The sequence below is a fragment of the Strix uralensis genome, chromosome 3 (assembly GCF_047716275.1).
Source record: "Strix uralensis isolate ZFMK-TIS-50842 chromosome 3, bStrUra1, whole genome shotgun sequence".
NCBI classification, from domain to species: domain Eukaryota; kingdom Metazoa; phylum Chordata; class Aves; order Strigiformes; family Strigidae; genus Strix; species Strix uralensis.
In genome coordinates, this window is record NC_133974.1 from 103,734 (window position 1) to 116,302 (window position 12,569).

At 61.9% G+C, this 12,569-nt stretch overlaps 2 protein-coding genes across 7 annotated transcripts in view; one reads left to right on the plus strand and one right to left on the minus strand.

The window, feature by feature from the left end:
* Positions 1–603: 603 nt before the first annotated feature.
* On the minus strand, positions 604–8,357 carry LOC141940367 (low density lipoprotein receptor adapter protein 1-like). 3 transcript variants are annotated; one of them, XM_074861118.1, is made up of 9 exons: positions 8,236–8,357; positions 5,463–5,605; positions 4,905–5,017; positions 4,153–4,267; positions 3,701–3,773; positions 3,222–3,334; positions 2,336–2,385; positions 1,431–1,468; positions 604–1,281 (listed from the first exon to the last, which is right to left on the minus strand). In XM_074861118.1, exons 1-9 carry the CDS (start codon positions 8,318–8,320, stop codon positions 1,139–1,141), a joined length of 873 nt encoding a protein of 290 aa, XP_074717219.1. In that variant the 5' UTR covers positions 8,321–8,357; the 3' UTR covers positions 604–1,138. The 3 variants fall into 3 exon arrangements, with proteins under 3 accessions (XP_074717219.1, XP_074717218.1, XP_074717217.1); XM_074861117.1 differs by having other exon boundaries at positions 1,431–1,471; XM_074861116.1 differs by having other exon boundaries at positions 1,431–1,513.
* A 72-nt stretch (positions 8,358–8,429) lies between these two features.
* IFT172 (intraflagellar transport 172) overlaps positions 8,430–12,569 on the plus strand; it is a 37,026-nt gene continuing 32,886 nt past the window's right edge. For all 4 annotated transcript variants that reach the window (XM_074861119.1, XM_074861122.1, XM_074861120.1 and 1 more), the window contains exons 1-4: positions 8,430–8,543; positions 8,625–8,768; positions 9,011–9,123; positions 10,364–10,403. In XM_074861119.1, coding sequence (XP_074717220.1) covers positions 8,505–8,543; positions 8,625–8,768; positions 9,011–9,123; positions 10,364–10,403 — 336 coding nt within the window. In that variant the 5' untranslated portion in view covers positions 8,430–8,504. The remainder of the gene's footprint in view (positions 8,544–8,624; positions 8,769–9,010; positions 9,124–10,363; positions 10,404–12,569) is intronic.

Consider the following 12,569-nt stretch of genomic DNA (forward strand, 5'->3'; position numbering starts at 1 on the left):
AAAACCACTACTGAAACAGGGCACAGCTCTTGACTGAGCTGCAGGGACCCCAACCTCCTCCCCCCAGCGCCACCTCTGCCGCCTCAGCTGGGCTGTCCCCATCACCAGCCTCAGCACAGGGACATGCTGCCACAGGACGGGAACCTGCAGCAAGGTCCTTGGCCTGAAGGCAGCTGCAAGCCGGCCTCTGCCAGAGAAGCCAGACAAGCTGCTGGCTGCAGCCTCCCCGGCCCCATCTGGGGAAGGAACCACGCGTGTGGCTCGTCCCTGCCTCCACATGCAGCGAGTGAAGGCGCCCAGAGCCAAGCAGGCGCAGGGGAAGGGGTCAAAGCCTGCTGGCACACAGGGGCTCGTGTCCTCCCTGGCCGCAGCACGGTCCCCTGCCAGCCCTGCTGGTGCCGGTGACAGTCACGGGTGCTCCAGACACACCAGTCCGGCACAGCCTGAGCCAGCTCCGCTCCACCCTCGGCACCGTGAGGAAGACATGGTAGTCCCAGGGCAGCCGCAGGCTCCCTGAGCTCAGGGCACAGCCCAGGCCCTCGACTGGAAGTGTCACCACAGACAGCACAGCGCATGGTGCCCGGTCCAGCACTCAAACCTGAATGACAACAGTAAAAAAACCTCCGTTTATTTCCCTATAAAGGCAGAGCTTTCCTTTAAAAACCAGCTCATTTCACTCGTGAGAGGGCATGGGGTTGACCGGCGGGGACAAGGCTTCCTCACTCACTCCCCCAGGCCCAGAGCTGTCGCTCCCCGAGGGCCGCACGTGCCGAGCAAGCCCTCCACCGTCTCTGGGGGCTGCTCGGCCTCAGCTGCTCCCCAGTTGCCACCCCCAGGAGCAAGGCAGGAGACAGGAGCGAGGCGGGTCAGAGGGTGCTGCCCGGGGCGCGCTGGCTGCGCCCGTTGGGCTCAGAGCACGGGGGGGGCTCCGTGTGCGCTGGGAGCAGGGCAGTGGGGAGCGGGACTCCCTGGCCCGAGCAGGGAGGTGGTTCATGCAGGCAGAGTGGGGTGAGGGGCGGGTGTCGTGGCCGGCGCAGGGCCCGGCAGCGGTGCCAGCGGCCCCGGTGGACAGTGCTGGGGGCCAGGGCAGGCACAGGGTGAATCCTGAGTGGCTGGTCCGTTGCTGCAGAGATTTGGCTCAGCCCAGGGGAGTCTTGGGGCCAGCAGCGGGGAGGTCCCCAACCCCTCCCAGCCCCTTCCAGCCATCTGGGGGTTGCCCCACGCGGTAGCACAGCAGCTGTGCCGTAGGAGAGCTCACTCTGGGCGCAAGAGGCGCAGACTCTGAAAAGCAAAAGGGGGGAAGACCCTGTTGGGAACCCAGCGCAGCCTGGGCAGGGAAGCAGACCTTTCCAGGTGAGCAGCCAGCCCCCTGTCCCGGCAGAGGACATGCACGGGGACGTGGCAGAGCAGCACTGCGGGAAGGAACTTACCTGCTGGGCTGCGGGCTCCCCGCCCCAGCTCCTCCGTGCTGCTTTGGAAGAGAACAGAGCACCCATCATACCCCAGACAAGGTCTGCCAAGAGACACGGCACGCTCACGACCCTGACGACGCAGGCACGGCGCCGCAGGACCCGGCGCTCCGCACGCAGAAGGCCCCAGCCCACTTCCTACCAAACCCTGTCCCTGGGCTGCAGAGCCACATCTCCTTCCCCTCGGGACCCCCCGTACAAAGGGCTGCAGCTTTGCAGGGCCACACACCTCGCCCCAGCACTGGTTCTGGGCCGACACCAGCTCAGATCAGCTCGGCCCTGCAGCGCTGACAGGCCCCAGCCGGGTCCCAGCTGCAGGCATGTGGAGAAGAGCTGCCACGGAACCGGCCTCTCGTGCCCACCACCAGTGGCAGAGACCCGCAGGTTAATCCTGCACTGCTGGACTGGGACCACCAGCTCCTCCCAGGCCCAGGACAAACAAGCTCAGCCCCAGGCCCTAGTCCATGCACGACCAGGCCACCACCTTAGCCCAAGCCCCAGGGAAATCAGCAGCAGGAGAGAGACAACACCGAGACCCGCCTGAGAAGCAGGCCTGGATAGGCTGGGCCCAGCAAAGAGTGGCAGAAACAGAACAAGTAACATCTGAGGGTCAGCATCTGCCCCCCACAGCTCCACTGCAAAAGCAGAACTCAAGACCTGCCCCCGCAGCTCAGCTCCCTGTTCCCTCTCAGCTGACAGAGGCAGAGGAAGCAGCAGGAAGCTCCCCTGTGCTCCCACACAGATCTCCTCCACGCTCCCACTGTGCCCATGGCCCCAGCAGCTCCCCTTGCATGGAGCGCAGAAAAGGAAACAAGACAGGGTTCATCAGAGAGATCCCTGAACACAAGCAGCAGCTCACCACCTACCCAGATAAGGTTTCACCGATGTTATCATCTTCCTCCTCCTCTTCCTCCTCCTGGCAAACAAACAAACAAAACAAAAATACCCCACCATGACACCTCACTGCCTGGGCAGGTCTGTGCCCAGCTGCCCAGAGCCTGTTCTGGAGCAGTGGCGCTGTCCCAGTGTCACCCACCAGGCACAGCACAGACACAGGTCGCCTCCAGGCAGGAGGGGAAAGATGGCACCCACGGCGCCGGGCTGCCAAAACCCTCAGGGCTCAGGCACGGAGCCACACAGGGGGAGAGGCAGCTCACGGCGCTCTCACACCCCCCAGCCAGTGGAGCACCAGACTGTGAGCAGGGAGTGAGCTGAGAACTGCTGCACAGAGCACGCCCGAGCAGGGCAGCACGTCCAGCGGCTGCGGGGCCAGGGAGCGAGCTGTGAGCATGAGCCCGAGCCCTGCCAGGCTGGACCAGCGCCAGAGGCCAAGCACCAGCCGTCCAGAGGCTCCTGGGCAGGGACACGGCGAGACCAGCAACACCGGCAGCACTCAGTGGCTCGGACGTGCAGCGGGCGCCACGCAGGCGGGCAGGCTAAGCCGTAGCCCAGGCGAGCAAGATGATGAGCAAAGGGTCCCCCCCTTCAGAGACAGTGTCATCCCCCCCAGCCACGGCACCAAGGGTGCAGGACGGGGATGGGGCTGAGCCTGGCGGGGGGGCTCCTGGAGCAAAGGCCACCCAAGAACCAGGTGATCCAGGGCACAGGGCCTCTCATGTCAGGCCGCTGCGGGCGAGGGAGGCTGCGCAGGTATCAGCAGGGTCCTGGGAGGCCGTGAGGAGGGAGCTGCTCCCTCCTCCTGCCCTGATGCGAGACAACCCTGGGCACGGGCCAGGCTTGCACATACTGTACCCCAAAGTGGTGCCTGAAGGGAGGGCTCCCCGGGGGGGCTGGCTCACTTGGTCTGCCGGGCTCACTGCTCTCCAGGACACAGGAAGGGTGAAGGGGATGTTCCTGCCTAGAGTCTGGGACAGGGAAAAAGCAGCAGAGTTAGTGCCTGCAGCCTGGGGAAGGCCCCACGGGGGATGTACAGGCAGGACTGCGGGCAAGGGGCAGGCACCCCTGTGCTTGGAGGAGGGTGCAGGATCACTGCTCAGGGCAGGTGCCACAGAGCCCTGAGCCACAGCTCAGCAATGCCAGAGAGCTCAGCGTGGAGAGCAGGCAGAGATGGGGCAGAGAACACAACAGCAGGGACAACACTCCCTGCTTGGGGTGTTTGACCTGCCAGGCAGCGAGCCACCTCTGCTCCGCACGGCCCAAGACAGGGCCCCACACTGCAGACCCCAGTGCCAGGGCGAGGCAGAGGGACATGCTTCAGAAATTCCTCCCACCTGCATGAGCTGCTTCCCAGAGATCCAGTGCCATCTGGAAGGCCTGGGCCACGGTCAGAGTCACAGCCTGGGCCTGTGTACAAGAAAGAGAGGGAACGTCTGCCTCCATCTGGGCCCGCAGGCCAGGACAACTCCACTGCCACGGAACCGAGAGCCCCCAGGCCTCCCTGGCTGCCTTCCTCTGCAGAGCATGCGCACAGCCGACCAGAGCTCGGGGCTGTGTCTGTGCACCCACGTGGGCCAGCCGTGCCCAGGAAGAGACCCCAGAGGAGCCGGGACAAACATCCTTTCACTCACCCTCTGCCCCTGCAGTGTGTGAGCACACGTGCTCCCTGGCTCCATTTCCAGCTGAGGTGCGCAGGGGTAAGGGCCCTGTCCCTCTGAACGGGAGAAGGCAGCCCCTTGCTCCCACCCTCACCTCACAAAGCCGAGTGCAGAAGGGAAGTGCTTACAATCTTCTTCTTGGGTGAGAGGAAGGCATGGCACTCCAGTGCCCCGCTCTCCTGGCTCTGGGCAACGTAAGCGAAGACTTTGTTCTGCAGCTTGTCTGTCGTGCAGTAGGAGATCCTGCGGGCAGCGAGGAGCTGCTCAGGGCAATAAGGGACCCTGACACAGGTCCCCTGCTGTGCCCCCAGCACATCTGCGAGCAGCACTGACAGCCTGGGGCTTCCGTCTGCCCCAGCTGATCCAGCAGTGTAACACACACACACACCGCGCCGCGCCCCCCCCCCCCCCCCCCCCGCCCCCGTGAGGGCCAGAGGCAGCCTGGCACCTGCAGCTACCAAGAGGTCTCTGCACCCTCGGGCACCCCCTCCCCGCCACCCCGTGGGCTCCTCGGATGCCCAGTTCAACCCAGCACGTGAACCGCAGCACCGAGGCAGGAGGAGCGCAGAAGGGTAGGCGATTGCCTCCAGGGACACGACTGAAGGCCAGGCAGTGGGATGGTTTGCCTCCACACATCCGCTCTGGTGCCAGGACCCAGATTTTGCACCGATGTCCTGTCTCTGCCTCCCACCTATCCACCACCCTGCAGCCACGCTCCCCTCACACCCAGCACCCACAGGCACCTGACCCAGCCAAAGCGCAGCTGGCAGCAGTAGAAAACCCACACGGCTCTCCCAGCCCCAGTAAGCTGCGGCCTGGCCCCCCCGCTGCCCAGGGCCCCATCAGCCTCCAGTCAGGACCCCTCGCAGGCCCTGCCCACCTGTAGATGGAAATGTTCTCAACCATCTCCTGCGTGTCTGCGTCCTGCAGCGAGATGCCTCTCGGGGACACGGTCAGAATCACCTTCTGGAACTTGCGAGCTCCCACCCGTGCCTGGCAGTGGGGAGACACCAGACACCTCTGCAAATCTGGCAAGGGCTATCACCCCCCCTCGCTGGCAGGAGCCCCCCAGACTGTACGGGGTGCCGCCCGCAAAGGCTCCCGCTGCAGGCACGGGACAGCAGAGCCCGGAGATCCAGCACGGCCTGCAAGAACAGCCCTGGAATCCATTCCCACTATGGGAAAGGGCAGACCCCACCTCCCGGGGTACTTCGCCCACCACGTGTGCTGCGGCATGCCCAGCTCTGCTCCCAGCCGTGTTCCCGGGGCGGGAGCAGGCAGCGCAGCCATCCTGCAGACAGAGCACGCAGGCAGAGACCTGCCAGCCTCTGCCGCCACCCTCCCTGTGGGAGCTGCGCAGCCCCTGGGGGGGCTATGGGGCCGGGATGCTTCCCCCCGCCCAGGGCTGAGCTCCAAAGGCCCCTGGGCCAGCTCTCACCGTGGCCACGATCCTGCGGATGGCAGCAGCCGCCATGTCTTCTCCTTTGGGTTTTTCTACCAGCGTCATGCCCAGGTACTTGAGTGTGAAGCACATCCCCTCCAGCAGCGGCTCCTGCATGTCGGCCCAGCTCTCGGGAAGCTCTGCACAGACAAAATGCCATAGAAGTCACATGCCAGCAGCCCCACGGCCAGCCCCAGCAGACCCACCCCACCGTGCTGCAGCCACGTCGCCGCCCGCACTCAGCGGGGCACTCCCCTGCGCTGTGACACCCCTGGAGGAGGAAGGGACGAGGGCAGCTCACCCTCAGAGCTGCAGCCCTCCACCCCTGGCTTCCTCAGCACAGGTAGGGAGCTCCTGCAGACCTGCACAGGGCCCCACATGCTGCAGTGTTTGCTGCTACCTGCAAAACCCTTGTGGTCCTGCGTCTCCTCTGTTTCACCACAAACAGGATGTTCTCTGCACCGCATCCATCTCGCCCACCTCAGCCGCCAGCACGCCGCAGCAACAGCAGCGTTTGCTGCCGCACTCAGTCAGATCAGAATCCCCGAGCTGCGCCAGCCTAAGCAAAGCCAAACCTCCAGCCAAACCACGCGCCGCATCGGGCTGCCGGGGAAGGGACACCCCGTCCAGCACTCGTAGTCCAAGCTGAGGTCCAAGCACCGCAAAGATTCTGTGTTGAGAATAGCTCAGACTGGTATTTTGAGGATGCAAACTGGCTTCCAGGAAAACACATTTTACGGATGAACTGCAAGGCATGGAAGGAAGAGCGCTCCCACCTGCATTAGTCTGCAGGTCACAGAATTAAAGGGGCACTGGCTTCTGTTTCCTGTGTCCTCTCTTTTCAAACCCCATCAAGAAAAAATAAAAAATAAAATCAACGGGCAGAGCGTCTGTTCACTCAAGAAAGATTCCCTAGGGAGAGGCCTCAGCATCTCCAGCTTCCTTCAGCCCATGTCACCAGCACGTTCTGCCACACGGCGGATGTGCTGGTGGGGGAAGATGCTCTGCCCCGACACCGCCTGGCAGAGAACACACAGAGCAAACACCGCAGGAGCATCCACCCGACCTCTGCTCCACAAGACACAGCCAGTGGCTCCAACGGAAAGTTCACTCATCGAAAGCAAAAGCCACTAGACTAGTGTGCCACGCACAAAGGAACAACTGTCTGGTGCCAAGTACAAGTGATAATTTTCAAGAAGAGCTGAAGCAGATGTTAGCACACACGTACTCTCCTCAAACCCCAAAGAGCACGAGACTGGGGAGAGAGGAGATGTGCAGGAGGGCTGAGAGATGGGGGGTCACAGCCTCTCTCTCCTTGGGGGTTCAGCCCGCAGACGAGGGAGCAGGAACACAGAAGCGAGACACTCTTGCTACAAACACCAGGTCTGTACACTTCCCTGGGAACTGCCTGGGTACCTACTGTTCACACTGAACTGGGACTTGTCAGGGTTATTTTTCACCTCTTCCCTGGAATTAGCTCCCTGAACATTACTGGCACACTTGCAGAAGGCTCTGGCTCGTAACTGGGATAACCTGAACCCACAGGGAGATCAGGAGACCTTCTCTGCACAGCACTCTCCTGCACAAACAACAACTACCAGGGAACCCACCCGGTCCCGTGCTGGCATCGGGGACCTCTGCCCAGGGTAGGAGAGCGCCGTCTCACTCTGAACTCAGCACAGCCCACGCGGGCCAGGGCTGCCAGGGCGGGCTCTGCTGCCCGACACAGCCCTTGGGCAGCCGTGACCGAGAAAGCCCAGGCACAGCCCTGCCGCTCCACAGGCTCCCGCTGGCTCTGCGGGGTCAGTCTCGGGCCTGGCAGTGCCACAGGCGCGGGGCAGTGGGTGACACGCAGACCCGCCGCGCTCACCACACGTGTGTCTGTGCCTGCGGGGCGACGGGCGCAGGGGGCTGGGGAGGCCGAGGACGGCACAGGCTGGGGACGGAGCCCAGGGACGAGGCGCAGTGTGTTCTGGCACCGCCCGCCACAGCCCGCCGGGGCGGGTGGCCTCAATCTGAAAGTGGGGCAGGAGCTGGGAGCCGGGGAGTGGGGCAGGGCTAGGCAAGCGGCCCACAGCACTGCTTCCCACCCCGGCCTGCAGGCCCACAGCCGGCCCCACAGCCCCCCAGCCCCTCTGCTGCCCCCCAGCCTGCCGGCCCACAGCTCACCCCACAGCCCCTCCACTGCCCCCCAGTCCCTCTGTTGCTCCCCAGCCCCGCTGCCCACCCCAGCCTGCAGCCCCACAGGCTGTCCCACAGCGTCACAGCCCCTCCACTGCCCCCCAGCCTGCCCCCCAGCCCCGCTGCCCACCCCAGCCTGTAGGCCCACAGCCTGCTCCACAGACCCCCAGCCCCTTCACTGCCCCACAGCCCCACTGCCCAACTGGGCCTGCAGGTCCACACCCCCCTAAGCCTGCCCCACAGCCCCTCTGCTGCCCCCCAGTCCTCCCCACAGCGCTGTTGCCCACCCCGGCCTGCAGGCCCACAGCCCCTCCACTGCCCCTAGCCCGCCCCACGGCCCCGCTGCCCACCCGGGCCTGCAGTCCCAGAGCCGGTCCCTGGTGCTGACCCAGCCGGCCCCACAGCCCCTCCGCTCCTCGCAGCCCCCCCACTGCTGCCCCACAGCCCGCCTCGGCCCGCGGCCCCACGGCTGGGCCGCAGCCCGTTCCCCGCACCGCTCCCCGCAGCAGGCAGCGGCCGCGCCCCGGGCCCGACCGGACCCAGATGCCCGCGGGTGAGCCCGGCCCGGCCCGGCACCCCTCGCACTCACTGCGGCGCCGGCGCAGCCCCAGCCCGTGCCGGGCGAGGCGCGGACTCCGCAGCACGGCGCGTCCCGCCGCCCGCAGCGCCTCCATGGCCGGGCCGAGCCGGTGGCCGCTCGGCGCGGGCGGGGCGGGGCCGCTCGGCGCGATGACGTCAGCGGCGGCGGCGGCGCTGGGGTTGCCGGGGCAACGGGGGGCGGGGCGGGGCGAGGCGGGCCCGTCCCGCTCCCGGTCCCGGTCCCGGTCCCGGTCCCGGTCCCGGCTCGTTACCGGCGCGATGCAGCTGCGGCACGTGCGGACCCTGCTGGCCCCGCAGGTCGGGGGTGGGGAGCGGGGCGGGGGGAGCGGGGGTGCCGAGGGGAGCGGGCCGGGGCTCTGAGGCCGCGTGTGCCCACAGGACGGGACCGCGCGGGTAACCTGCATGGCCTGGTCGGCCAGCAGCGCCCGGTTCGCCGTGTGCACCGCAGAGCGGGTGGTGCTGCTGTACGACGAGCAGGGCGAGAGGCGCGACAAGTTCTCCACCAAGCCCGCCGACCCAAAGGTGAGCGCCCAGGGGCCGGCGGCCGCTGCTGGGCCGGGGCGGGGGCTGCTCCTGCAGCGGGGCCTCCTGCAGCGGGGCCTCCTGCAGCGGGGCCTCCTGCAGCGGGGCCTTCTGCAGCGGGGCCTTCTGCACCGGGGCCTCCTGCACCGGGGCCTGCACCGGGCCTCCTGCAGCTGGGCTCGGCCGTCTGCTCGGGGCAGGCCAGCCCTCCGCCGGGGCTGATGCTGCCACCCCGCCCGCAGTACGGCAGGAAGAGCTACGTGGTCAAAGGCATGGCCTTCTCCCCGGACTCCACCAAAATCGCCATCGGCCAGACCGACAACATCGTCTACGTCTACAGGATCGGGGAGGAGTGGTGAGTCTGGGGGCGAGCGTCATGCCTCTGGCGAGGGGCCGCAGGCTCCCTCCCGCTGCGCCCCGGCCGGGATGCTCCTCAGGCAGTGGCCTGGCCCGGCACACGCTGCGTCACCCAGCCAGCGGGGCCGGTCGGGTGTTTGAGGGGAGCAGCAGACGGGATTTCCTCAAACACAGTGTCTCGTCCCACGGAGGTTACGAGGGGGGGTGAATCTTTTGGATTCCCCGAGGTGGCAGAGCTGGTCGCTGCTCGGCAGAGCCACAGCGCAGGTCAAGTCACCACAATGACTCAGAGGCACAATTTGGCTGGTAACTTCATTGACTGACAGTTTTAGTGAGCGAACAGAGACAATTTGGTAACAATCAACCTTCAGCGAGCTAATAAAGGCACTTTGGAACAAACAAATAAAGGCACTTTGGCGATGAGACTATTTTCGTAACAACCCGTCAACAATCAACAGATCACAATTCATACAAAACTTATATACATCAATACATGTAAGGAGGAGAGAGAGCAGAAAGAGGAAAGAGGGGATAGGAGAAGGGGAATCACCACCCTGATCCCACGGTGTCGTAGCGAGCTTGATGGTGGTGGACCGACAGACACACGTGGGGTGTTGTCTTTATATAATCTTATGCCTGCGCAATAGGTCGTTCCGGAAGGTTCTCGTCAGCTTGTACCTGCGCAGTGAGGCGAGTTCTGTCTCTGGGCAACCACAGGAGGGAGGGGGAGAGAAACGTCCCGCCACCCTCCTCCGCAGAGCTCGCTCCGCTTCTCCCCCACAGGGCATCCCACTCGGTTGTTTGGGACATCCTCTTTATGAACAGTTTATTTATTTTATGAGCAGTTTGTGACACGCAGCCCTCGTGGAGCCCGGTGTGGATTCCTTGTGCGCCAGTGGAGCTGCAGTGGAGCTGGAGCTCTAAGGCCCCTGCTGTTGTCACCTCTTCCACTGGTGTGGGACTGTGGCAAACACCCACCTCGCTTCAGCCTCGTTTGCTGGTGTGTGTTGTGCTAAACGTGCTCAGAAAGGCAGGTCACCAGAATTTTGGAAGCTCAGAAGTTGCGGTTTTTTAAATTTTCTCCCTAAGATTGGCTTGTGATAGATGACCGGTGTACAAAACTTAAGTGGAGTGTGTCTGGCAATACTAAACCAGACTGAATACAAACAGTAGGGTAACCAGGATGGGCAGTATTACTAGCTTCACTGTTAGTCATTTTTGTCTACCTTTTTCTGCAGGGGTGACAAGAAGGTGATATGCAACAAGTTCATCCAAACGGTGAGACCCAGACTCCTGTTTAACTCCATTTTCTCCAGCCTATGTAGGATAAAGACAATCAGAGGTCTCTGCTCATACTCACAGATGTGCTTGATCTCCAAAAGATGCAGGTAGATCCTGAGATAATCTCTGAATTTTGAGGCATGTCTTACTTGCCAGACTTCAGAGGCCTCCTAATGCCTGGGTACACCATGGTAATTAACTGTTGAATGATCATTGCAGTCAACTACAAAACTTTGGGGACTACTTTAGGCATCACTGGACAGAATGTTTTAAGGGAGTTGAAAGAGGAAAACAGGGGAGACCCTGAGCCCACCTATTTTTCACAGGTTGGCAACTCTAAGCCCCAAGATTCCTTATTAACCAAAACGTGAAGTGTGCAGAGTTCAGTCAGACTGCACAGTTTCCCCTGGTTTGTAATTTCAGCCAGGTTACCTCCCTGGCCTTCTTCGTGTTCTGCTGCTCTGGCTCTGCCCTCTGCTCAGCAGGTCTCTGGCAGGGATTGTCCTGAGCTTGATCTAAGTGTCTGGAAAAGACAAAGGTGTTATCAATTCCTTGCGCAGGAAGCCGTCTGTACAAGCAAATGCAGTGCACTGGCTGCTGCCTTTACCTTCAGGAGCAGATGTCCAGCAGCTGCCCGAGGCTTTCCAGCCAGTTGCCATCCCACTGTGAGCCCCGCATTCCCTCTGTCAACTCTGAGGTAGCCCCTGAGGTAGCCAGTACCCGCTCGGAGGAATTGCCCTCCTGGGCCAGATCCCTAGGAGACGTGAGCGGGGCTGCTGCTGGTGTTGCTGGAGTTTCTGTGCCAGGCTTTCTCAAGCTGCCTCCCAGGTGAAGGTCAGCCTCAGCCCCTGGGTTGAAAGCCTTCGTCTCAGGGCTGGGCCATGGCCCGCCACTGTGGCCACTCTTAGGAGGGCCCTCTAGCCCCTCTGAACACCCGCTCCCGGCTGCGGGAGGGGAACCCCAGGAATTCTGTTGCTCTGGCGAGAGGTGAGGAAAGCTGCCAGTCAGCCTTTACTGTCTGTGGTTGAGCTGCTGTGCTGAGTGGTCGTGGCACTGGAATAGAGTGAGGAAGCGAGAGCAGGAGGGGTCGGTGCCTGCTGTCCCCTCCTGAACGCCGTGGTTATCCCGGCGTGGGTGCCTGCGGCCTCACGGCAGGGTCGTTGCTGGCTGCCGGGCTGCTGCTGTTGTGGTTTTGATGTAGTGGTTCATTTCTCTTTTCTCTCATTCTCTCATTTCCCCATGCCTTTTCTGCCATTTCTATCATAATAAACCCTTTATTTTTTCTGATGCTATATGTGTGGTTTTTTACCACTGTGTCTGGTTTTCTCCCGTAACTTAAATACTGTTATTTACAAATTTTTGGTGTGTTCAGTCAATATGAAAGATCATTTATCGAGCCCTTTCCCTCTGCTGCCATTTGCAAACGCTGTTGGTCCTCTTACACATCTCGTGAGTACAGTGACACTGTTCAGCTCTGCTGGCGAGAGGGCCAGGAGGGGTACGTGCAATTTGGCCTTCCTTGCTCTAAAGCCCGAGCTCTGCGAGGGTTGTTTCTAAGCGACCACTGGGCTGCTTGTCCCTGCGTTAGGCTGAAAATAAGGGTCTGGGAAACAGATGTAATAAAAAACGGGTCTTGGTCATTGGTTGGACGTGTCAGTTGTGATCAGCTTAGGTACCCAGGGACACTTTGGTGTCTGTAGCTGATGTGAATGGTAACAGTGGGGAATAGAAGGTGAATCGTATAAATGAGGGTGTATTTATGTCTAAAGCAGGCTTAAAATGGAACAGATGAGCCAGTGAGACTAGTGCTGGTGGCACCGTGCCGAGCACCAGCCGCCTACAGACTGAAATCCTTCAGTTTAAATGTGAGGCAGTTTCATTAACTCTTGGCCCTCTCTTATAGTTGGGTTTTGTGGTCAGCTTTATTCTTGCTGACCCCCACCTCAGACTTTGAGAATACCTTTGGCTTGGATTTAATGAACCTGTTTCTACCTGACATGCTTGGTAGCAGCTGGTAACCATCTTGCTTGTAGATGAAGAAATAAAGGCTATTTCTGATTCATCAAATGAAGATCCAATGTACAAATATTCTCATATCTATTATAGAAGCTGGCAGAGTCAAATTATTTTTACGTTTTATACTTGTTGCAAAAAATCTTTTAG

Excerpts from the sequence above, each read along its gene's own strand:
- LOC141940367 (XM_074861116.1), bottom strand. The coding sequence starts at position 8,320 with ATGGAGGCGCTGCGGGCGGCGGGACGCGCCGTGCTGCGGAGTCCGCGC. Across the intron at positions 3,774-4,152 it reads TCTCACCCAAGAAGAAGATT|GCCCAGGCTGTGACTCTGAC; the intron begins GTAAGCACTTCC and ends TCTTGTACACAG. Across the intron at positions 1,514-2,335 it reads ATCGGTGAAACCTTATCTGG|ACCTTGTCTGGGGTATGATG; the intron begins GTAGGTGGTGAG and ends GTCTCTTGGCAG.